The sequence below is a fragment of the Canis lupus genome, chromosome 6 (genome assembly GCF_048164855.1).
Source record: "Canis lupus baileyi chromosome 6, mCanLup2.hap1, whole genome shotgun sequence".
In the NCBI taxonomy this organism is placed as follows: Eukaryota; Metazoa; Chordata; class Mammalia; order Carnivora; family Canidae; genus Canis; species Canis lupus.
In genome coordinates, this window is record NC_132843.1 from 40,260,147 (window position 1) to 40,285,566 (window position 25,420).

The 25,420-nt window shown below is 51.8% G+C and overlaps 1 protein-coding gene and 1 pseudogene across 2 annotated transcripts; one reads left to right on the forward strand and one right to left on the reverse strand.

The window, feature by feature from the left end:
• PRCC (proline rich mitotic checkpoint control factor) lies at positions 1 to 25,213 on the forward strand. 2 transcript variants are annotated; one of them, XR_012032736.1, is made up of 8 exons: positions 1 to 821; positions 10,841 to 10,888; positions 13,474 to 14,040; positions 17,800 to 17,895; positions 20,028 to 20,171; positions 20,689 to 20,808; positions 22,094 to 22,159; positions 24,763 to 24,815. XR_012032736.1 is itself a non-coding variant. In XM_072830020.1 (7 exons), exons 1-7 carry the CDS (start codon positions 360 to 362, stop codon positions 24,847 to 24,849), a joined length of 1,470 nt encoding a protein of 489 aa, XP_072686121.1. In that variant the 5' UTR covers positions 14 to 359; the 3' UTR covers positions 24,850 to 25,213. The 2 variants fall into 2 exon arrangements, 1 of the variants encoding a protein (XP_072686121.1); XM_072830020.1 differs by lacking the exon at positions 20,689 to 20,808 and having other exon boundaries at positions 14 to 821; positions 24,763 to 25,213.
• On the reverse strand, positions 16,035 to 16,747 carry LOC140635401 (ATP synthase F(0) complex subunit C2, mitochondrial pseudogene; annotated as a pseudogene).
• Positions 25,214 to 25,420: the final 207 nt, after the last annotated feature.

The window sequence follows — 25,420 nt, forward strand, 5'->3', positions numbered from 1 at the left end:
TCTAACTCCCGCCGTGCCTTGCGCTGAGTTCCCGGCAGCGGAGCATGGGGCTGTGGCCAAAGTGCCTTCTGGGGATTGTAGTTCTCGTGTTGGTGAGGCGAGGAGGAGGCGGAGTGACTCGGCGGCCATTAGCTGTGTGTAGTTGCCTGGGACTGGGAGCTTAAGTGAAGAAGGAAGCCTTACTCTTGGAAATCAACTGTGGCCATGGGCTCCTGCCGGGGCTAGCCCGGGGATACGGAGAAGGCGGGCTTTTCGGTGCCCCGCCCCGCCCCGTGGCGGGGTCCACCAGGCCTCCGGGCATCCCCGGTCTCAAGTAGGCCTGGTCTGCCGGCAAGGGCGCCCCAAAGGCGGGAGGCGCCATGTCGCTGGTTGCTTACGCCAGCAGCGATGAGAGTGAGCCGGATGAGGCCGAGCCGGAGCCGGAGGAGGAGGAGGCGGCGGCCCCGCCATCCGGGCCCACCTTAGGGGGCTTGTTCGCTTCTCTCCCCGCACCCAAGGGCCCGGCCTTGCTGCCTCCGCCCCCCCAGATGCTGGCCCCCGCCTTCCCCCCGCCACTGTTGCTGCCCCCGCCCGCCGGGGACCCCCGGCTCCAGCCCCCGCCGCCCTTGCCGTTCGGCCTGGGAGGCTTCCCTCCCCCTCCGGGCGTCAGCCCGGCGGAGGCGGCGGGAGTTGGGGAGGGGCTGGGGCTGCCCTCGCCCCGGGGCCCCGGCCTCGGCCTGCCCCCCTCCATGGGCGGTGCCGGGCCCCCCCTGGGCCTTCCCAAGCCAAAGAAGAGGACGGAGCCCGTGAAGATCGCGGCGCCGGAGCTGCATCAGGGGGATGTGAGTATGGGGTGGGGGGCTGCGCCGGGTAGTGCGCGGGGACCCGCGGCCGGTGGTCGCGGACCTGGGCCCCTGCCGTCAGAGGAGCGAGTTCGTGGGCTTTGGGACGTGCCCATGCGGGCTCCCGGGGGCTGCACCGCCCTGCGGGAGGGCCACACGGTCAGCCGCCCGCCATCCCAGGTCGGGGCGCCGCTCCCCTGTCGCACCTGCTCCTCGGCCCGTGAAAGGTGTGCCTGGGGAAGTGACGGGACACAGGGTTCCTGCGCTCCTGCTTCCCTCCACCTGAACTTAAAGCCGTCAGGGGCTGGGGAAAGGAATAGGGATCCCAGGTTCAGTGTTCCAGGGAGTTAGGAAGAAGTTCTCGGTGGAGGACAGCGCCGCTGAGGCATCAGCCCTGCCCTCGGATGGACAGAACTCTGGGAGATAACATGGCAGATTTTACAGAGCAGAAGCAGGCGACTAGCACGTAGGATCTTACCTGGATGGGACGTGGTGGCTGTGAAGAGCTGGCTGGGTCGCCTCCAGGCCTGTGCCTTGGTGTTCCCATTTAGGTGTTGCCTCGCCAGGTGAGTTAGGACCCTGGGATCCTGTTCTACAAGAGGCAGCCACGGCAACGTTGTCTTCTGTATGTTGGAGCAGAAAACAAGTCCTTTTCTGGGGTGAGCACGGTGGGAACCAAGGAGACCTAGGCCTGTGCGCAGGTGGTGTTTCAGGATTTTCCTGAGTTCTTTCCTTTCTCTCTTCCGAAAAGTTAGTTGGTCAGCCCATCGCTCCCCTTTGGTGACCCTCGGAGAGAAGCTTGTGTTTGCTCTTGCTTTTCTGCAGGCTTCCAGCTCTGGCTTGGGGCCGTGTCCATGTTTGCTCTGGTTGGTCCCTCAGCTGCTTCCCCAGAGAGCCCACCATCCTCTCTCTCATCTCCTTTAGAAGACAGGAGCTCAGCGAGGACATCCTGGCCTGCCGGCTTGCAATACAGTCTCCTGTTACTCCTGTCGCTCCTGTCTCTGTGTGCTTGCCACCGTCAAACACGCAACACGTCTTACTGCCCATCTCCCTGCAGGCATGCACAAGCCCCATGAAGGCAGGGCTGGCTGTTACTCTAAACACTACTGTATCCCTGCTGAGTGCCACCTGAACGTTTTCGAAGTGAATGAGCTCAGGTGAAGGTGGCCTGTTCATGGAAAGGAGTTTCCAGAATCTCTCTAGCTGACCCCCTTCTTGCTCACTTGAGACCGTGGCGTCTACATCTAGGATCCAAGGCAGGCTCTGTCACTCTGCTGAAACTTACTCGGGCCTTGATTTAATCTCACGCAGAGAAAAGTCTCTGGATAAGACAGAGAAAACTAGGTTCATTACTTCGGCATTCTCTTTTTTCTCCTTCCTGTTCGTCTGGGAGCAGGCATGATGTCTGGGGCCAGCGGGCCCCCTGCCCTGTGGCAGTGGAGAAGCTTATTTCCAGGTCTGCGAAGGCAGCCTTAGAAATGCAGCTGGTAGGGGTCGTAGAACCATCCATTCAGGCTGGCTCAGGTGGTGGGTCACTCTGATGATATGCAGTCTGCTCTCCTCCATCAGTGGAATTCATGAAATTCTGAAGTGAACAGTGACACAAGCGTCAGAGAAACCAGATCCGAGACCTTAGCTTCTCCAGTTTCCTATTTTCGTCCCGCCTGAACTGGTGGTGGTCTCTGAAAGCACAATTCCTGTGGAAAGGTGGCCTGAGAGATTTCGCGGTAGCCAGGTGAGGGTTCAGAGCACTTCTGCTCTGTGTCCTGCACTTAGTAGGCTCTCAGTATGTGTTTGGAGAAATGTATTAGGTTTCCTTAAGTGACTTCCCTTCAGAGTTTGGTGTTGAAGTAGAAGTAACCAACTCTGAACTCTTGTGCATTTATTCGTTCACTCATTCATTTGGAACAAAGCTGCTTGTCTGTGCCGGGAGCCGAGAGTACAGGGGTGAACATGATCGCTCTGCCCATGAGGATGCCACGGTCTATGGAGAAGACTGACAAGGAGGTAGATTTTAGGTCAAGTCAGAGAAGAACCAGGAGGGACGCCTGTGTGGCTCAGCAGTTGAGCGCCTGCCTTTGGCCCAGGGCGTGATCCCAGAGTTCTGGGATCAAGTCCCACATCAGGCTCCCTGAGAGGAGCCTGCTTCTCCCTCTGCCTATGTCTCTGCCTTCTCTCTGTCTCTCTCATGAATAAATAAATAGAATCTTTAAAAAAAGAAAAGAAGAAGAAGAACCAGGAGAGAGCTGGGGTTGTGGGAGCACACCTAGTAGGCACTGATCCAGTCTAGAAGTTGGGGAGACTTCCAGAGGAAGGAGATAAAAGCGAGGAGGAGGGAGCCAGGGAAGGGGTGCTGCGGGGAGAAGACAGGAAGGATGTGGCACAAAGCCCAGTGGTGAGAGAGTGACAGTGCTCCAGAGGCACCTGAAGTGAGTAACTCACAGGAGTATGGGGAGGGAGGTGCCGAGGCCAGAGGTTTGGGCCTGGAGCACCACCGGAAGGCCTCTGATGTGACCCTTGGGTAGTGCTAGGTAAGTGCCCCTAAAGGCCAAGCAAGGACTCTCAGATCACAGAGTGGCGAGGACTTGGCAGGGAGCATGAGTGGCAGTGGGTGGGGTGGGGTAGAGTGGGGTGGGATGGGGGTGGGCAGGGGGCAGCATGAGAGAGGGCACTGGCCTGGACAGGGGCGCCAGCTCAGTGAGATCCGCAGGCTGCGGATCTGTCAGGAGGCAGAAGTGGCTGGCCAGTCTAGGTGGTTGATGGGATGGCTTGAATAAAGGCCAGGGTTCGAGGTTGACCCCTGCCTTTTAGTGCAGGGAGCGGGCAGGGTAGTGGTGCCATTTATGAGGGAGTACAGGAAACAGGGCAGGTTGGGGGTTAGGTGGATTTAATTGGTTGCAGTTATCAGACAGCACCTCTAGCTGGCTTGAATGGTAATACATCATAAGCGTAGCATGGTACTTTGGAAAGGGCCGGGAGTCAGGAATTGGAGGTCTGTTGGGGACCCACACAGCTCTGCAAGTTTGATCCATTCTTTGTCTGCAGAGCGGCTTTCTCTGCTCCACAACGTTTGCTGCAGAGAACTGATGGCCACCCTCACCCCCACACCTTGTTCCCTTATTCCTTTAAGTCCCAAATGGAACCACATTATTAGTCCCAATTCTGGTTTTCCACGAGCGAGAATATGGTGGGGCTGCTTATAGTCAGCTCCGCAGGCAGCTGCAGCCAGGGGATGGGCAGGGCCCAGTTCCGTGTCCAGGTCATCTTTCCACTGTGAGGAATTGAGAGTGACCCACAACATGCTGGATCACCACCTCCTTTTCTTACTGTCTCAGCTGTCTCCTTGGGCAGGTTGAGTGTTGATTTTGTGGGCTCAGGGGATGCAGACTTCTAAAATCAGGATACAGAAAGTCAGAAGTAGGAAAGTCAGTCTGGGGCAGCCCGGGTGGCTCAGCGGTTTAGTGCCGCCTTTAGCCCAGGGCGTGTTCCTGGGGACCTGGGATTGAGTCCTATGTCAGGCTCCCTACATGGAACCTGCTTCTCCCTCTGCCTGTGTCTCTGCCTCTCTCTCTCTTTCTCTGTGTCTCTCATAAATAAATAAAATCTTTAAAAAAAGAAAATCAGTCTGCTCTAAGAGTTTTTGGTCTCTGGATGTGCATTCCAGAGCCCACACGTTTCAGGTTTATCTGGATTGGTAATACCCACGTTTTCAGATCATTTACCCAGATACTGGAAAACTGGCAGTGGTGAGATGGGAGGTTTCACTTATTTTGGTTATTTCTGTTGACCAAATAAGAGTTGACTGCAGCAGATTGAGCACAGTCTCCGCCCTCAACTGCGAGGGAAGGAGCGCAGACATCTGTGGGGCATCTGCCCAATGGCTGTGACCATGCCTGAGGCACGACCCTGCCTCTGCCAGCTCATCATGGTCCCTGGTTTACAGACGAAAGAGGAGTGTAGAGAACAGAGGTGATGGATCCAAGATCAAGGTTTGGCCTCTCTTTGACTTGCAGAGGTGTTTTGTTATCTCGTTGTGCCTGTGGGAGAGAGTGCCCTGGGGCAGCCGCTGGTGTGCAGGCAGCACAGTGTGGGGCATAGGAGTAGAGGTGGGGGTGGGGGACGCAGGGGCAAGGCGCAGGAGCTGGAGAGGAGGCCCAGCTCTAACTGAAGGGCCTGGAGACCAAAGAGGGAAACAAGTTGATGAATCTGGCTAATTGGGATAACAGCAGTGAGGAGTATAGTAGTGATTCGAGTTTGGACCCTGGGGGCTTGTGCCTGGGCCCTTATTTCCTCCTTGGCTCCTGGCCCTGGCAGCTAGCGATTGGTTTTTGGAGAGGGAGTCTGTCAGAACCAGAGTCTTGAGAAGATAAGCAAGAGGCTGCCACCAGGAGCGAGGCTCTGATAGATTAGCAGATCCCACCAGGCTGGCTTAATGGAACATGTCTGTTTCCGTTTTGCTCAGCAGTGTCCGGTGTGTGTGTCTTGTCACTCTTGGCAGCTGGAGCAGGGAGGACAGTGGTGGCCACTGAGGCTCGGGCTCTTGTGAGGTCAAGAAGAAATTCATTACGTGTTTTTTTTTTTTTTTTTTTCATTACGTTCTTTTTAAGACAACCAGTTTGTGCCTCCAAAACCCTGGAGGGCTCATCCTGGCCAGGCCTTGGTGCTCTGGTGTCGCGGGCCTCGCCCCTGTCTCGAGTCTGATGGCACTGCCCTACACCGTTGGCTGGGATCTGGCCTCTCTAGAAGTGGATTCCAGGGCCTTCACGGGACAGCCTCCTGTGGAAAAATTTGGCAGTTCCTCAAAAAGTTACTTAGAATTACTCTGTAATCCAGCAGTTTCTTATTTAAAATTTTGCTTTTTTTTTTTTTAAGATTTTATTTATTCATGAGAGACAGAGAGAGAGGTAGAGACATAGGCAGAGGGAGAAGCAGGTTCCCCCCAGGGAGCCCGATGCGATTCCTGAACTGCAGGATCACACCCTAAGCTGAAAGCAGAGCGTAACCGCTGAGCCATCCAGGCGTCCCTTAAAATTTTCTTTAAAAAAATTTATTTTTTATTTGTTTATTTTTTTAAAGGTTTGTTTGTTTATTGATATGAGAGAAGCAGAAACACGGAGAAGCAGGCTCAATGCAGGGAGCCTGATGTGGGACTCGATCCTGGGACTCCAGGATCACACCCTGGGCTGAAGGCGGTGCTAAACTGCTGAGCCACCCAGGGATCCCCCCAATTTTTTTTTAAGTAAGCTCCACACCCAACGTGGGGGTCGAACTCATGACCCTGAGATAGGAGTTGCATCCTTTTCCTCCTGAGCAGCTGGCCTCCCCTATAATCTAGTAGTTTGATTCCTAGGTGAAAAGAGCCCAGAACAGGACTCACATGCCTGCACACCTGTCTTCCCAGCGTTGCCGTTCACTCTAGCCAGGAGGTGGCAGTAGCCCAGGTGTCCGCACAGGAGTGTATGAGCAGAGCGTGGGTGCTGTGCGGTGGCGTATCCTTCAGCCTTGGGAAGGAAGGAAATGCTGGCATGTGGACAGCATGGGTGCTAAGTGAAGCAAACCGGCCACAGACTAACTAGTGTGCGCCGGGTGGCCCTGATGTGTGCGGTACCCACAGTGTGCGTAATCGCAGACCTGGAGAGGAAAAGCGCCATGCCCCGGGGTTGGGTGTCAGGGAGTAGCTCCTGGGTGGTTGTCATTCAGGAGGTACAGACTTGGTTTGAGTGATGAAAGTTCTAGAAATGGTTGGTGATGAATGTGGTATAGCACGGTGAGTGCACTTACGCCACTGAGGTTTTTTTTTTTTTTTTTTTTTTTTTTTAAGATTTTATTTATTTATTCATGAGAGAGAGAGAGAGAGAGAGACAGACAGGCAGATGGAGAAGCAAGCTCCATGCAGGGAGCCTGATGCGGGACTCGATCCCGGGACTCCAGAATCACACCCCGGGGCTGAAGGCAAGCGCCAAACCGCTGAGCCACCCAAGGATCCCATATGCCACTGAGTTGTAAACTTAAAATTGATAAAATGGCACATTTTGTATCCCATATGTTTTGCTGTGATAAAGGAGAAAACCCCAATGTGCTTCTGTCCCTGTCCAGGAAGTTCTCCTTGGGTCTAGGTTAAATGCTGAGGCTGAGCCTGTCACCTCCAGCAGGGTCTCCAGGGAAGCCAAACTGATGTTTCTCTGCGGAGTTCCAAGGGGTGCCAACTCCCCTGTCCTGGGCAACTGGGGCATGCATGATGGCTTGTCTCTCAGCCTGGGCATTGGCCCCCTCCATGCTCTCTGGTGCTCTGTGCTGAAATAGGTTTTCTTTGTAAGTTCTCCTTCTGTTTCCTGTGAGTGTTTAGTCGGGACCCCCCATGGCCACATGATCTTTGAGTGGCCTCTGAGCTTCCTCTGAGCCCGGGAGCTCCATGTGGCCACCAGCTTCTAGGGCAGAATTGGCGTGAGTTTGTGTGAGCGGCAGGGATGGTTTTACTCTGTCAAAGCCCCACAGCCCCCTAGACCTGTCCTGTGGCCCAAAAGCAGTTCCAAATGTCCCCGAGTCCCTCTTGTCAGCCTTCAGAGGGAGAGATTTTGCTCCGTCCCTCCCCAGAGGTAGAAAGGCAGGACTTCATGAGATTGTGGGCCTAGCGCACTCGGGAGATTCTGACTTGGGGAGGTTCTTGCCGTGTTTTGGGGGATCTGCTGTAGCTCATGTGTTTCACGAAGTAGTGTATAAGATGGTTCGGGGGTAAGGACCAGGCATTCCAGAGAGAGGGTGATCGTGAGGGCCCTGCGCAGCTCCCTGAATCCAGGAACAGTAAGTGGCTCCTAGGGTCTGTACAGATGTGGTTTTGTGCTTTCAGACCTTAATCTTGGAATGTCGGTATAACGGAGACAGTGTGTACTGTTTGAGAGACAAATGGCATTTCTTCGGCACGCCTGGCGTCCACCTCTGTTGGCTGCAGGGACAGTTAGGCATTCTGCAGCCTAGTTCTGGTCATCATAAGATCTGGAGAATAAGAAGATGCTTGTACAGTTTTATAGATGTCATCATCTTAAACTAGGCTAAGATTTGCTTGTTTTCAGGTTGTTGCAGTGAGACTTGTTGCACATGTTGCTGAGGTGGAGTTGTACCTCCAGGCTTCAAGGACGCTCAAGGATGCTCTGTAGCCAGGCCCACAATGAGGTGGTTCCCGCTGTGAGAGCCTTCCAACCTTGAGGCAGTTGAGGCAGTTCCCTGCAGTCGGGTGGGGAGGGAGGGGGGAAGACCGAGGGGGGGAGACGGGGCTTTCTGGCCAGAAGGCAGGGAGTGGTCAGGAGTCTCTGAAGGCAGTGGGGTGGGGGGAGAGGGAATAGAGAGAAGAGGTCAAAACATGAGGCATGTGGGGCCTGAGGCTGTTTGGTTGAGTTTGACATCTCATAGGCCAGGGAGGGTGATAATCTCTGAAGTCGGCCCACAATGTTAATTATGTATATTTTCTTTTTTCTTTTTATTTTTTAAATTATGTATATTTTCATGGCCAGTAGCTTGTGCATTCTTGGTTGTGCCATATGTGTTATTTCCAGTAGGCTTGGGAGTGGCAGATAAGTAACAAAGCGGAGACTCAGACTTGTGTTTCTGAGTTTGTGCCTTGTGCTCTCGTCTGCATCATGTGGGGGTTCTTGAGGGGCCTGACCATGTGGCTTTCAGGCCTGGGCAGGCTGTGGGCAGGCTCGGACAGCTGGGCATGGTGTCTCTGCAGAGATGTGGGCTCACAGCAGGGCCGGGGCCTGGTTCTGCTGTGTTCTAGCTGCTGTTTAGCCTTGGCGAGCCTCACCTCCCTTACCCGCAAAATTGAGGTGATAACACCTGCTGGGAAGCGTTACCAGAAGGACTAAGTGAAGCATCGCAAGTGAGTTGACTGCCACCTAGATGATTCCCTTTACCGCCTCCCCCTTATTTATTCTCTACGTTTAAGTACCGAGACAGACTGCCCTTAAGGATTTCATCATGCATATGTATTTGGCAGCAGTTAGTAATGGAGATCGTTTCACACAGAATCCTGTGAGGCGGTCTTGAACTATATGGCAGAAAAGGTGAGAATACAAATAAGAAAAATGTCATATTCAGGGGCACCTAGGTGGCTCAGTCAGTTGAGAGTCCGACTCAGTTTCAGCTCAGGTCATGAGTTCTGGGTCGAAAGATCAAGCCCTGTGTTGGGCTCCACGCTGAGTATGGAGTCTGCTTGGGATTCTCTCTCCCGCTCCCCCTGCTCACATATTCTGTCTCTCTTTCTTTTGAATAAATAAATACATCTTTTAAAAATTTTTTTTGAAAAAGAAAAGAAAAATGAGCAAAGCAGGCATATGTGGACCAGGGTTAGCATGACGCCACCCCAAACGAATGATGCTAGGACACAGTGGAAAAGAGCAAGCTGAGAGTCACCAGGAAGGTTCCTGGGAGTTTGGAGTCAGGAGTACAGAGTACAGACATAGGAGAGTGCCCGGCAGCTGAGATACAGGTGCAGGGATGAGGTACTAAAGCCAGGCCACCCATGAAAGGAAGAAATGTAGGACCAGCAGGTTCTTTGAGGGGTTGCTTGGTGTCCTTGTGTTTGTTTATTACAACAGAGCAAGGGAGGGAGGGGCAGAGAGAGAACCTCAAGCAGGTTCCATGCTGAGCACGGGGCCCAACTTGTGGCTGGCCCATCTCACCACCCTGAGATCGTGACCTGAACCAAAATCAAGAGTCAGAAGCGTAACCAACTGAGCCACGCAGGCGCCCCTCAATTCCTTATGTTTAATGCCTTTATTACCATTACTGGGGTGCTCGTCATCTTACTGGACTGTAAGTTCCTTGAGGGCAGAGATTTCTTTTGTGTCACAGCACACACACAAGCTCTTGGAAGCACCCTGAGGTGAATGGTCTGGAGACCAGTGGGCTAGGACTCTACCTGCACTGGGCCCTATCTTGTGCCCGAGGGCATATGGGATACACATCATCTTACCTGTAATGCCTCTGGGGCAGCAACCTGGAAGTCTGTCTATGCACCTCCCACTGTGTCTTGCAGGGAGGAGGCCCTCTGTTACTGTGAGATCCTTGTCACCCATGAGCCCAAGAAGGAACTTGTTTGTGGGGGGTGTCAGCTGTGAAAGGCAGAGGGTTTGAGTTCTTGCAGAGTGTTGGGAGATGAACGGGCCTTGGAGGCCCTTTATGTGCAGATGCTCAAACCAAGGCCCCAAGAACAAATGGAAAGCTTTCAGGATTCTTGGCTTGGGGATTAATGTTTAGAAGTCGAGTAGTGGTGAAGCTTGCTGTTCATATGCCTCGCACCTTGCTGATAGTTGAAGATGCTCAGGAACTGGTACTGAGCTGCAAGTTCAGATAGTTTTCAGTGTGAGAGCTTGTATTAAGAACAGTCCTGGTGAGTCAGGGGTGACAAAGTGGTCTCCTGTGCCCCAAGTGCTCACTGTCCCCATTGGCTCGCCTTCTTCTTGGACACAGACAACTCTCTGGCAGACAGTAGATCATACTTGGAGAGAGAATGGATTTCTCCAATGGCTTTGACCTTTAATGCTGTACAGAAGAGTAGTTAACACACCACTTACTCCCACTGGAGTTCCCCAGCTGTGTGGTTATGTAGTCTGGATGAGTGGTTTCAGAAGTGAAGCTGAGATGGGGGGCGATTGTGGGCCAAATCCCATTCATCTTCTTGTGGACAGATTTATAAGGAGAATGGGCATATAGCCTTTTCTTTCCACCAAGTCTAAGCGAGAGAAAATAGTTCTACTTTGATGGAATAGAAATTGATGGCTGGAAGGCTGTGCAACAAGTCTGGGCGGGGGGTGGGGGATGAATGGCCTGGGGAGGTGGGCACGGCCCCTTCTTTTGACGCACGTCTCCAGCAGGAGGAGAGCTCTGCTTTCTGTGGTTGCCTCTGTGGGGCAGGGATAGGATCCCACAGTCAGGCGGTCTCTCCTGCTCCTCATCTGCTCTGGGTTCTTCCTCCGCTGCCGTTGAATGGGATGGCCTTATTTTGTTTCTTTTTCTCTTAGTCAGATTCCGAGGAAGATGAGCCGTCAAAGAAGAAAACTGTCCTTCAGGTAAGCTCCGGGACGCAGCAAAGCCCCTTTTCTCGTTCCATGCAGCTTCCGGAAAGCGATTTACAACACCCAGTACTTTCCACCACACTTAGAGCAGATGCCAGTACTGGGGGACCCACTGTTACCAGATGGTTTGTGTCCCTGGGTGACAGCAGCCCTTTGCTCACTGACCTCCCCTCACTGCGCCCAGGTGCTGGTGAGGTGGCATTCCCTCACCTAGAAGGCAGAGGGCAGGGGGCATGGAAACCACTGGAATCGGTACATTTCTGCTCCAGAGATTATGCAGGAAGGGTAGAGTAGAAGAAGCGATGGGCGAAAACCTCATGGGGAACGTCTGTATTTTAAAATTCTCCATTTTTTCCCCATCTCATTTTTAACCTGGAAAATTAACACTTAAATAGCACTTGCTGTGTAACAGGCGCTGTTCTGAGTGGTTTTTTTTTTTTTGCTTTTTTTTTTTTTTTTTTATGATAGTTACAGAGAGAGAGAGAGGCAGAGACACAGGCAGAGGGAGAAGCAGGCTCCATGCACCGGGAGCCCGATGTGGGATTCGATCCCGGGTCTCCAGGATCGCGCCCTGGGCCAAAGGCAGGCGCCAAACCGCTGCACCACCCAGGGATCCCTGTTCTGAGTGCTTTATCAGCATTTTCTTGATTTAATCCTCAAAGTGGTGCTGAAGGCCTAGTGTCCGCATCATGCCCGCATCCTACCTGAGGGACCCAGGAGCTGAAGGAGCTCGCCCAGGGCCAAGTGGCTAGTGGGGCAGGGTGGGGAGTCCACTTCGGTGTCTGACGGTGGAGTCCAAGCTCATCCCTGCTGCGCTTGGCTCCTGCTTCAGAATGAAGCCTAAAGCCCTCAACTAGACAGTGCCAGGAGATGACCTCCCTGCCCTTTGCCCTGTTCTCCCTGTCCCAGAGCCTTGATTCTGGCCCCTGGGAGTGTCTTCCCTTTTACTCTGCACTTCAGGACTTCTGTGCTCTCTGATCTCATGGATCATATGTCTCCAGAAAAACAAAAGCAAAAGTGGTCCTTCCTCTGTACACTTGTTCTTTGGTGACTCGGGTGTATGCTGCCAAAGCTGCCCCCTTGCATGACTCTGTGGAGGTGTCACCTCCCCTGCTGGGAGGTTTTACGACACAGTCCTGTGGGAGTGAGAGACATGACTGGGGAGTGATGTTGTGGCCCTGTTTATAGGGGGTGATGGAGGAGGAGACACGGCACCCACTGGCAGCTGAAGCCCGTTATCAGAATGACTGACTGGAGGAGGTGGATGGGCAGCTCTGGTCATGGGAGTGCAGAAGGCCTCAGGAGGAAAGAACAGTTTCCCCAGCTGGCAGGAGGGGCTAGGTGGAGAGGGAGCTCAGCTGAGGGCAGAGTGGGGCCTTGGTGCTGCAGGGGGTGTGGCTGTGACCCCAGATGTCATCCAAGAAGTTGGACACCTCAAGGTAGCTTGAGCAGGTGCTCCACATGGCCCCTTGGCTGGGTCCCTGCACACTTGGGTCTCTGCAGTCTACCAGGATACACAGCCTGGAGAGGAGCCTGCCTGCCAGATGAACTCTTCTGCCTGCCTGACTCCCAAGCCCAGGCTCCAGGCATTGCTTGATCAAGGGGCTGAAGTATACTGGTCCTCTGGAAATGATCTTATTCTGTTCTCCTTTTTCAAACTGATACCTCCCTCGACCCTACAGTTAGGCTAGGCTGGCCCTAAAGCATACAGAAAACAGAATCGGAGAGATTTTTACGTGTCCTGGGAACTCTGAATGGGGTGAGCCAACTCGCTTGCAAATTGAGAAGTTAAATGCTTGACTCAGCCATAAGCTGAATATACTACATCTGTAGGCCTTTCCTTGGGCAGAGGAGAGGACTTTGGGCAACAAGAATGGATGTCTTTTGGACAGAGCCTTGTTTTTTACTTTGAGTAGCAATCCAAAGGAAGCAGAGGGTTCCTATGTTAAGAGGAACTTTCAAGATATGGAGAGAGGTAGAGTGATTGGCTGGAGAGAGCCCTGGGCTTTTTGGGAAGGAGGATGATGTGGGACTAAGAGCATTGTAACTGAGATGCTGAACTCTAGGAAACAAACTGAGGGTTGCTGGAGGGGAATGGGTAGGGGATGGGGTAGCTGGGTGATGGGCTTAATTAAGGAGGGCACTTGAAGTAATGAGCACTGGGTGTTGTATGCAACTGATGAATCACTAAATTCTACCTTTAAAACTAGTAATATGGTATATGTTAATTAAATTTAATTTAAATAAAAATATATTTAAAAAAGCATCGTATTTGCCAAAAACCCAGAATCAGGGAAGGGTCTGTGGCAGAGGACAGTGGAGCTGGTTTGGTATGGAACCAAGGAGAACAGCCATGGCATCTTAACCTTGGGAGCAGCAGCCAGCAGAAGGGCCTGGGGTGGGAGGACTGCAACCCCGTTGGATGAGCCAAGTGGGCAGAGGTAAACAGGAAGCAAGGGCTGGTAAGATTTTAGGCTGCAGCACCTGTCCATGATTCGTGTTCTTGATGTTAGTAATATGTATCACAAGATCTCACTTGTCCCTTTTCTTCCCTCCTTCCCCAAACCTGTGCTCACCAGGGATCCGGTGAGGGGACTGGTCTGTCCGCTCTGCTTCCCCAACCTAAAAACCTGACCGTGAAAGAGACTAACAGGTTGCTCCTGCCCCATGCCTTCTCCCGGAGACCCTCGGATGGCTCCTCTGACACTAAGCCCTCCAGACAGGCTTCTAAGACCAAGCCCTCTTCCCTTGCTTCTATCGTGGGCACCACAACCACCACTCCGTCACCGTCTGCCATCAAGGCTGCCGCCAAGAGTGCTGCCCTGCAGGTGACAAAGCAGATCACGCAGGAGGAGGACGACAGTGATGAGGAAGTTGCCCCCGAGAACTTTTTCTCCCTCCCTGACAAGGCTGAGCCACCTGGAGTTGAGCCATACCCTTACCCTATCCCCACTGTCCCTGAAGAGCTGCCTCCAGGCACGGAACCAGAGCCAGCCTTCCAGGACGATGCAGCCAATGCCCCCCTTGAATTCAAGATGGCAGCAGGCTCCAGTGGGGCCCCTTGGATGCCTAAGCCTGGGGATGACTACAGCTACAATCAGTTTTCCACATATGGCGATGCCAATGCCGCTGGTGCTTATTATCAGGTGGGTAGGAGGCATGGAGGGTAGACCAAGGCATGCTGGGGTGTGATGGCCAGGGAGAGCTTTGAGCCAGTGATACAGCTTCTGTGGCATCACTTTGGCTGAGTTCGTGTCTTCTCGTGTCTTGATTTTCTTGTACCTATTGAGCCTCGATACATACTACTTTTGTTCTAAACCATACTGGTCTAAAATTGCCTAAGTCTCAAAGTCTGACAAGTAGAAGCACATAACTGGTAACTTTGTTCTGAAAACCAGCCCTCATTGTTGGAAGAGCTGGTGAGAGGTGGAGGGAGAAAGTGGAAGAAGAAGGGCCTCTAGTCTGGGAGATCCAGGATGGCCTCGTGGGTGTGGATGGTGGTGATGAGTGAGGTGGAGGGGGGGTGCACGAGAGCAGGACGGAAGGAGAGGAGATGCTGAGAGCTGGGGGGATCTGGAGAGTTGACACAGCAGGGAAGAGGGAAAAGGGAGAACAGAGAACACGGGAGACCGAGCCCTGGGAAATTGGGAGGGTGGAGATGCCTACCGTGGGGAGGCAGGGGACTGCAGTTTGTACAGTGGGACAGAATGAGGTCTGAGGGCAGTTTGGGCTTTGAATTGCAAGCTGTGTGAGTCTGAGCTGCTTCCTCAGCTGTGCAAGGGGGCCTAACAGGGGCAGCCTCGTGGTGTTGCTAGGCTATCCCATCAGCTAGCTTAGTGTGTGGTGCCTGGGACAGAGCAAGTGCCCAGTAAATGGTTGTGATTGTTTTTTTTAAGCTTTTATTTATTTATTCATGAGAGAGAGATGCAGAGACACAGGCAGAGAGAGAAGCAGGCTTCATGCAGGGAACCTGACGTGGGACTCGATCCTGGGTCTCAAGGATCATGCCCTGGGCTGAAGGCAGCGCTAAACCTCTGGGCCACCGGGCTGCCTGGTTGTGATGATTTTTTATCCAAGTGCCATTTGGAGGAGCTTCTTAGCTTTGTTGTGGGTGGCGTGAGAATGAGTATAGCATGCCAGGTTGTGAGTGGGTTTAGGAAAGACTTTCCCATGGGATCCCTGGGTGGCGCAGCAGTTTAGCGCCTGCCTTTGGCCCAGGGTGTGATCCTGGAGACCCGGGATCGAATCCCACATCGGGCTCCCGGTGCATGGAGCCTGCTTCTCCCTCTGCCTGTGTCTCTGCCTCTCTCTCATCTCTCTCTGTGTGACTATCATAAATAAATAAAATTAAAAAAAAAAAAAAAAAAAAAAGGAAAGACTTTCCCAGCAGCCAGCATGTCCTAGATGGAGAGGACTCCGGGGGCCCGGGGACTCTTAGCAGGCTGCTGGTTGAGCAGGGGCAGCTGGCGGCAGTTTTCCTGCCAGCTCGGGACATTGGCAAGACTTATGTCCCCTGCAACCACTGTGATTCTCTAAAATGGCCAGCTTTAACCTTCATCCTGGGCATGGCTAGGGAACCATAGGGTGGGCTTTGGGAGACCCTGTTCTTTTTTTTTTATTATTTATTATTATTTTTTTTTTAGGATTTTATTTATTTGAGAGAGAGAGCACAAGTTAAGCAGGTCCTTAACCAACTGAGCCATCCAGGTGCCCTGGGGGGACCCTGTTCTGATCAAAGACTTTAAGAACAATTTCTAAGTATTTGTTTTTTTTTGTTTTTTTTTAATTTTATTTATTTATGATAGGCACACAGTGAGAGAGAGAGAGAGGCAGAGACATAGGCAGAGGGAGAAGAAGGCTCCATGCACCGGGAGCCCTACGTGGGATTCAATCCCGGGTCTCCAGGATCACGCCCTGGGCCAAAGGCAGGCGCTAAACCGCTGCGCCACCCAGGGATCCCTCTAAGTATTTGTATTTCCTGAATATTTGCTGTTGAGCCTCGATGTACCCTGTAGGCAGATCAGGAACAATATGTCTCCTTTCAACATAGTTAGAAGGAAGATAAGAGTGTTTTGACCTCTTTAGCTCAAAAGAAAAAAAAGCCAGTTAAATGAGTAACCGGCGTTCTGTATCCTTTTTTTTTTTCTCTTATTAATACAGTATTTATTTGTCTTTCCTCTGTCAAACCCTGAGCCAGCCACTTTCCCCAGGCTGCCTGGGGAGGTATAGGAAAAGGAACATACAGGCATACAGGGCAGACAAGACATGGGAGAAAGACCTATGGGAGGAGACGACTCCTTCACATGGTGAAGAGGATGAGAAAGGCCATCATCAGGCAAAAGAGCCCCATGGCCTCCAAGAGGGCAAAGCCCAGAATGGCGTAGGAGAAGAGCTGTTGCTTCAGAGAGGGATTCCTGGCATAACCAATGATGAGGCTCCCAAACACAGTCCCAATTCCAGCCCCAGAGTCAGCCACCCCTACAGTGGCAGCCCCAGCCCCAATGAACTTGGCTGCCGTGTCAATGTCCCTTGAAATGGCGCTGGTTTGGAAGCTGCGGCTAGGAATAAGTGAGGTCAGGGGATGTGGGGCTGCCAAGCTGCTGAGGCTCTTATCTGTCAGTGTCTCCCGTGGTTTTAGCACCACTGCAGACAGTGATCGGCTCAACAGCTGAGAGGTTCTCCGGACCAAGAAGGGGGTGGAGACGAAATTTGCACAGGTGTACATTTTCAGGGGATGAGGGGCTGTAGCAGGAGAGCTGCTCCCAGAGCAGAGATGACCGAGAGCTCTGTATCCATTTATAAACTGCACCGAGGTCTGTGCACATGAAACACTTGACATATACTCGGGGACCCTGCAATTGCATGTATCTTACGTGAATACTTTCATAGAAAATCGTGCTCCAATCACTCTGGATTTTCATGTATTTTATCAGTATATATTTTTTAAATTTTATTTATTTATTCATGAGAGACACACAGAGAGAGGCAGAGACACAGACAGAGGGAGGAGAATAAGGCTCCATGCAAGGAGCCCGATGTGGGACTTGATCCCGGGATCACACCCCAAGCCAAAGGCAGACGCTCAATCACTGAGCCACCCAGGTGCCCCTTCGTCAGTATTAAACCTTATTTTCCATTTAGCTCACCAAAAAGTGGATGTTCTTAGAGGGCCATTTATTGGAGCTTGGGGCAAAAGTGGAAGAATTGGGAGAAAATGTGCACAGGGAAGAAACCTGTTTCTCAGCTGAAGGGCCACTGGCCTCCTGGGGGCTCATCCTGCCTGCAACCCTCTTCCTCTGGGACCCATGGCAGCATGTAACAGCTCACCTCAGGCTGGTCCTCAGATTGCTAAGTGTCCGGTAACACACACCTGCCATGGTCTCAGCTTTAATTCCATACCACCCTTATAGCCAGTTATTTTATCTCATGTTTTTGTGGAAGTGGATGCACAACGTTAAATTAGTTCAGGTGCACCCTCTCCTGGTTCAGGCAGTGTCCTTGGGTCCAGAGGCCCTAAATATGACAAAGAACAGGAGTGATATGCCTTCACACCTCTCCCCCTGCTCAGTGCGAGTGTGTCTCTTTTGCCTCTAGAGCAGGGCTAAGGGGGAGCCGGGTTGAGGGATCAGGGTGGAAATTGAAGCAGGAGAGAATGTCTTTATTTCTTCTCACCTTTCCCTAAAAAATACCCACCTGTCTGAATGGTGCACATCAGAAAAGCTGCAGACTGTTCTTGGATCGCTGCTGGGTCCTTGGGATTGGCACTTTTACCTGTCCAATGGAAGTGTTTGTGGTACTGGCACTACTGCTGCTGTTTGACAAGGGCTCTCTCTGCTCCTGGGCAGGCCGTGTCCCCTGCCCACCGTGCCCCTCAGTTGGTATGTTTTTTTCCCTCTTGGCTGCAGGATTATTACAGTGGTGGCTACTATCCTGCACAGGACCCGGCTCTGGTCCCCCCCCAGGAAATTGCCCCAGATGCCTCCTTCATCGATGACGAAGCAGTAAGTTAAAGCACGGGTGACTGACCTACGGACACCAGGTTTCAATCTGAAACTAAAAAGTTTTTATAACTATATTCAGTCAGGATTTACTGCAGCAGCATGTAACTGAGAAACTTTAAAGCATAATGGCTTATATCAGGGAAGCTAACTTCTCATAAAAGAAGATGAAAGGTAGGTAGGCCCAGGGGTCCAGTCCCCTCCTGATCATTAGTTTGCTGTCCCTGGGTCATGTGGCCTTTATTCTTCTGCCCAGCAGTGGCAGGTGAGGCTGCAGCTCTCAGGCCTGTGTTCCAGCCACCCCTCTGCAGCCTCTCCTAGGAGACCTCCTAAAAGTTCCTACAAACACTCCCACTTCTCCCACATTGCCTAGAGTCTGGTCATATGGCCACATGTGGTTGCAGGGGTGCCCAGGGGTGTAGACTTTATTTAGTTGGGTGGTCACATGCCTCGCTAGAATGTCGGGCTCACTTGCATAAAAGAAGGGGAGAATGGATTTGGTGAGGGAATAACAGCCACGGTGAATAACTCGTGTTCTACACCCATGGGTCCCTGCGCTGAGCTCCATCATCTCTGCCCAGGGAGAGATGGAAACCCCACGTCCTGTGCCATCAGCCTGTGTGCAGGATGGAAAGTATTGTTCTCTTCGTAGGGAGGTCATGACCTGGTAGGAGGGGCTGGAGGAATCCAGGGTGCTACCTCTTTATATACAGGTTCTTATGAAAAATAATCATCTGCTCACCTTTTCACAGAGGAGTGTCCATTCTTCTGCATACTTTTTTTTTTTTAAAAGATTTTATTCATTTATTCATGAGAGATATACAGAGAGAGGCAGAGACACAGGCAGAGGGAGAAGCAGGCTCCATGCAGGGAGCCCGACATGGGACTCGATCCTGGGTCTCCAGGATCACACCCTGGGCCACAGGCGGCGCCAAAGCTGCCCTGCATACTTGTTCCTAGTTACTGTTCACCCACTCCCCTGTGGGTATTTCCTTGGCAAGTTTCAGGGTTAGGTCCTCAGCCCAGGAGGCAGCATTGAGCTCATCCTGTGGCAAAAGTTAGTTTCTTGTGGGTGGAATGCCCCTCAGAGCCTCGCTAATAATGCTCAGACCAGGACCTGGGTTCCACTCAAGTCTCTCAGTGTTTTTTTTTCCTCCCTAAATGTTTTTATTTATTTATTTGAGAGAGAGAGAGAGCATGCACATACAAACAGGAAGGGGCAGAGGGAGCAGGAGAAGCAGACACCCCACTGAGCAGGGAGCCCAACATGGGGCTCAATCCCAGGACCCTGTGATCATGAGTTGAGCCGATCATGTGTTGGACACTTACCGACTGAGCCCCCCAGGTGCCCCTGAGTGCTTTTTTTTTTCCCCCTGAGTGCTTTTGGAGTCCACCCACACTACCTTCCAGGCACATCTTGGGTGACTTTGGTGAGGAGGGGAAGGAGAGAGTAGCAGTCTCCTAGAAGATCTGCCAGGCCTTTCTTATGAGGCTCCCTCTCTGTGTCCAGTCTGGTGTGGGGTCTGCTGATTTTGTGATAGAAAACCAAGAGGAAGGAGCAGATGTGTAAAAACCAAGTTTTAGAGAGAAATCCTAGATTTTTTTTTTTTTTACCCTGAATTCTTTTTTTAAAAGATTTTATTTAATTATTCATGAGAGAGGCAGAGACATAGGCAGAGGGAGAAGCAGGTTCCATGCAGGGAGCCTAACGTGGGACTCAATCCCAGGTCTCCAGGATCACGCCCTTGGCTGAAGGTGGCGCTAAACCGCTGAGCCACCCAGGCTGCCCCTTACCCTGAATTCTTAATTTGAAAATTGTACAGTCCTTTGAGGTAGATACAGTGTATATTCCTTTGAGGCAGATACAGTGTATATATAACGAGTACAAGTTCCAAGCAGTGACCAGTTCCAAGTAGTGACTGGGGTATTGCATTGCCGAGGCATCCTTTCTCTGAGTACAGAAGTTCTGAGCAGCAGCCTTTCCTTTGGCCTCAGGGGAGCTTGGTAGGTGGTGGGGTGAAAGGGCATGGGGGGCCAGGGAGTCACAAAGCTGTTCCATACGGTCTGGACCCCTAGTGACCTCCCCTGATCCCCCACCCAGATCCCCCCATCCTGCCTTCTTTTTCCTTTTTCAGTTTAAGCGGCTGCAGGGCAAGAGGAACCGAGGGAGGGAGGAGGTCAACTTTGTGGAGATTAAAGGGGATGACCAGCTCAGTGGGGCCCAGCAGTGGATGACCAAGTCACTGACAGAAGAGAAAACCATGAAGTCATTCAGCAAAGTAAGTGGGAAGATCTGCTGTGTGTCCCCATCCTGAGCCCACACCCAATCATTACTGCCCCAGCACCAGTTCACACATGCCTGCTGCCCACGGTACTGGGGCATGCCCCCAGCCTCATGGATGCAGCCTCTGCCTTCCAGAACTTTGCAGCACTTTGCTTCCCATCTGGATGGTGGGGTATGGTTGCTGAGATTGAGCAGTTGGAGCAGTTTCCCATCCTGCACTTGGGAAGAACTTTGATATGTTGTGGCTGCTTCCCCGGCTGGATGGAGCCTGCAGCTGCTCTGCCCTCTGCCCGCAGTCAGATCCTTCCTCTGTCCCGTCGCGCTGGGGCCTGGCTCAGCACCTTTTGAGGTGTGGGCATAACAGCAAAGTCCTGGGGGCTTAGGTTCTGCGTGTGCAACCCCTCCTCTCTCCTTTTTTGTTATTTATTGTAGCCAGCTGTGGGCTTTTCAGATGCTTTATTCCTCACGCTTCCCACACCGAGCTCCTGCCTTTCTGTGCTCATTTTCTTCAGCGTGATGAACCCCTCTCCACCTAGTAGCTGAGTACAGCAAATGTGGACATTTATGAACCTGCCACAGGGGGGAAAATGTGGGGGAGCCCTGGATTCGAGCCCAGCACCAGCAAGGCCAAGGTCGGGCATCTTATTCCCTTCTCCTCCCCCTGACTTTCTCTGCTTTGTTCTGTGGCCACAGATGGCCATCTGAGCCCCAGCCGTTTGTTTTAACTGAATGCTGGCGGTCATACAGGACAGAGCAAAGGATTGTGGTTAGATCGGCGTAGATCCATCACTGTTTCCTGGAAAAACCACTTAGGAGAGCATGCTTTCCTGACTATGGGTCGAGAAGCATCATCACATAGTAACAGCTACTGTTGTTTGCGCTCACCGAGGGCTGGGGGTGGTTAGTGTTTGCCATCTTTGAGGGTCACATTAAATGATGTCACACAGCAGCAAGGAATTGAAGTTCACAGTTTTCCCAGGTCTGGCTTCTCTTGCCACCATCTCATTGTATTAAAGCTAGAGTTTTTAAAAAGAAGAAAAAGATACGGTTCCTGTCCTTGAGGCATTTACAGCATAACTGGGAGAGAGGACGCTGGAGTGTTGACAGAATGACGGGTGTGCTGAGGACACTCCAGAGAAGAGTGCTGGGAGCTGGGTGGGGCAGATTAGGAAGCTTCTGGTCTGAGACAGCACTGGTGGAGGACAGAACACCACAGGATGAAACCCAGACCCATATAGGCTTGGACAGTAAGGCATTTGCATCAGAGCTTGGTTAGGGCTTCAGCCAGCTAGGGGTGGATACTGAAAGATTGGAGACAGGTGGGGTGATGGTGGAATTTCGAATTGCAGGGTCCCATAGGCACTGGCTAGAATGGGGGAGGCGGGCTTGCAGCTGCTGGCCATTGATAGGAGAGCTTGGGAAGCAGTAGGTAGGAGTGGGCTGGGTGGCGGGCTGACAGGAGAAGGAGGTAGAGATTGAGAGGGTCAACGCGGGAGATGGGCAGGGTTGTGAGCCAGTCTGCAGGGACGCTGTGTTAAGCTCCCTGCGGGCACTACAGTTAGTGTCTAGCGTCCACTGTGGGCAGAGCCTTGTGCTTGTTGCTGGGGGTGGGGTGGGGTGGGGTTACCAGAGAAACAGAAGACACCGTACTGACCTCAAAGTATTTCAAGGCCAGTGGGGATATTAGCAGGCTATTTCAGGCAGATCTTCTGAGTCTGGGTTTTTTGGAAAATAGCTTTAATAAAAATAACTGTTTGTAAGTGTATAGACATAGAAACAGCTCCATGCTGACTCTTCTCCCCCAGGATCTGGGCTATGTGGTCGGTTTCTCAGTCTCCAGCCTTGCACCATCTGGGCACGTGAGATACTTGTACTTTTCTTCCAGTGGCTTAATTATTGTGTTTTCTCCCCTTGCAGAAGAAAGGTGAGCAGCCCACAGGCCAGCAGCGGCGGAAGCACCAGATCACGTACCTGATCCATCAGGTGAGAGAGCTGGGGCCCCCGCCTGCCTGCTGGGCCCTGAACACCTGGGCAAGTGCTGGCTGAGGCCCAGTTTCCAGTCCCTGGTACCGGCCTCCCCAGCCCTTCCCGCCTCACCCCTGGCGGCTCCTCCACGTGGCCACTAGAGGGGGATGTGTCCTTCTGAATCACCCACTGCAGAGACATTTAGACATTGAAACATAAACACAGAGGGCAGTGAAGTGGTTTCTCATATGGTTCTTTTAAAGAGCCCATTTACCAAAAATAGATAAACAGCAAGTTTATTGTTTAGGGATTTAAGAAACTATTCTTTTTCTTTTTTTTTTTTAAAGATTTTATTCATTTATTCATGAGAGACATAGAGAAAGAGAGGCAGAGACACAGGCAGAGGGAGAAGCAGGCTCCATGCAGGGAGCCCGATGTGGGGCTTGATCCCAGGACTCCAGGATCACGCCGTGGGCCGAAGGCAGGCGCTAAACCGCTGAGCCACCCAGGGATCCCCTAAGAAACTATTCTAAAGAAAAATGGTCCACCAGCTTTTAGCAAAACATCTACCTGATAAGGAAGGTTTTTTTTTCTTCTTTAAGATTTATTTATTAGGAAGCCTGGATGGCTCAGTGGTTGAGTGTCTGCCTTTGGCTCAGGATGTGATCCTGGGGTCCTGGGATCAAGTCCTGCATCACACTCCCTGCGTGGAGCCTGCTTCTCTCCCTCTCCCTCTGCCTATGTCTCTTCTCTGCCTCTCTCTCACATGGATAAATAAATAATCTTAAAAAAATATTTTATTTATTTACTTGAGAGTGAGTGTGTGTGAGCGAGCACTCAGTGAGGAGAAGCAGGGGGCAGGGGCAGAGGGAGAGAATCCCAGACTTCCTGCTGAGCACAGAGCCTGACATGGGGCTCGATCCCACACCCTGAGATTATGACCTGAGCTGAAACCAATAGTCACTCAACTGATTATGCCACCCAGGCACCCCAGGAGGTTGGTTTTATATTCTCCACTTCTGTGGCAGGAGATATCAACACAAATAATTAAAAATCACATAATACAAAAATGTCTTTTGGAATTAGAATGTTATTTATATGCTAGGACCCGACAACTTTTAAATACTCATTTAATCATAAAACAGACTTTTTTTAAAAGATTTTATTTATTCGTGAGAGAGACAGAGGCAGAGACACCAGCAGAGGGAGAAATAGGCTCCCCATGGGGAGCCGATGCAGGACTCGATCCCAGGACCCTGGAATCATGACCTGAACTGAAGGCAGACGCTCAACTGCTGAGCCACCCAGGTGCCCAAAACAGAAATCTTTCTGAGACCCACTGTACTGAGCGCTGTCTAGGCCCTTTCCCTGGGGGCGTATATGCTATGTGGTGACTTAAGTGGGAAATCTGCTTCCATTGTTCTGGTCATAGTCTTGCCTTCCTTTTCAGGGATCCCCTTGTGTCCTTACCCTATCTTGTTTTTTGTAGGGAAAGGATTTGAGGGTAGGGACTTCTAAACCCAAACTCTTCACCCTAACCCCTCATCCAGGGGAGATGAGCAGGCATCCTCTAACTCTCGTGGGGGTGTTCCTCTACTCCCCGAGTGCTACATCATGGTCAGCAGAGGAGTCTCAGTTCTGGTACCTTCCAGTCCTTTTGCCATGGCTTCCATTTGTGCCAGAAAGTGGTGTCAATTTCTCAGGTACCACGTCCACCACATATTCAGCACAACACAAAACTGCATCTTTAGGTGTAGCTTTTGTGGGGTGGGGTCCTGTGTGGCTCTGTCCACTTTTTTTTTTTTAAGATTTTTTTATTTATTCATGAGAGACACACAGAGAGAGAGAGAGAGAGAGAGAGAGAGAGGCAGAGACACATGCAGAGGGAGAAGCAGGCTCCATGCAGGGAGCCCGATGTGGGACTTGATCCTGGAACTCCAGGATCACGCCCTGAGCTGAAGGCAGGCGCTAAACCGCTGAGCCACCCAGGGATCTCCTCTGTCCACTTTTCCTCTCCAGTCCCCCTTTTCCTCCCTCATCCTCCCCATCCCCTTCTATCCTCTTCCATCCTCCCCTGTCATCTCCCTCCTCCGTCCTTTCTCATGTCCTTTCCCATTCTGTGGTTCAAGCATCTGATTTGCCTTCCTTTCAGATGCACACACTCTAGCTCTTCTTTGTCCTTCTTCCACTTGAGCGATTCAGTTTTAAACCCAACAGGTAAGGGACCAGGAACCTTTTGTTTTGTTTTGTTTTTAATTTTAAGTAATCTCTGCACCCCACATGGGGCTCAAACTTAGGAGCCTGAGATCAAGAGTGGCATGTTCCTCTGACTGAGACAGCCAGGCGCCTCAGGACCAGGATTCTTCAGTTTTTGTTTCTGCTTAAACCCTGTTAGCCTCAGAGAGATGCTGTTAGTTCCCCAAAGAGATGTTTCTTCTCTGCTTTCCCAGGGTCTTCCCCTTCTACTTGAATAAGAGAAAATGAAGTCTTTGAAGGGATTTGGTATTCCCCCTTAACTGCTCCGGGGAATAAAGAGGTTAGACTGGGAAGCTCGCAGGGGCCAGAGAGAGGGGCCCCTCGGCACCCCAGTCGGCTCACCCCTGCCTGTCCCCCTGCCACAGGCTAAGGAGCGAGAGCTGGAACTGAAGAACACCTGGTCGGAGAATAGGCTCAGCCGTCGGCAGACCCAAGCCAAATATGGATTCTAGGGCTCTGGGCCCCACCGCTCCGGCACCTCCTGTGGCCTGGCACCTGGCTTTGCCTCTGGGACCCCAGCTGCTCCAGGCCCAGGGTCTCCGTCCCTGAGGAGCCAGCCCTCGCCTCTGCGAGAATGAACACATTTGATAGATTTTTCTTAACAGAAATTAGAAAATTCAGCTCCTCTGTCTGGGAGCTAGCAAAGACTCGAGTGATGCTTCGGACGGGGCTCTGAGTTCCTGAACAGGACTGTTGCTCCCTGGTGGGTGTGATGAAATGGGGAGCCCTTCCCTCCACCTTTTTTTTTTTTTTTTTTTAAACCAGGGATGTCTGTTGAAATAAAACATTCAGTCTGACAGACACTGCTTGCCCTAACCCCTTCCTCCGTCTTAGCATGGTCTCATTTTTCCATTGTGGAGCTTTCTCACTTGTTTTCCTGTTCCTGGATCTGATGTTAACCTTGTGCAGAGCACCCTCCAAAACGTCATGAGCTGCCTCAGTGATAGCTTTGCCTTATCCTCTGTGCCTACCTTCTAAACTGGGCTCACAGCCATTGAAGACCCTAAGAATTCCATGTACAAC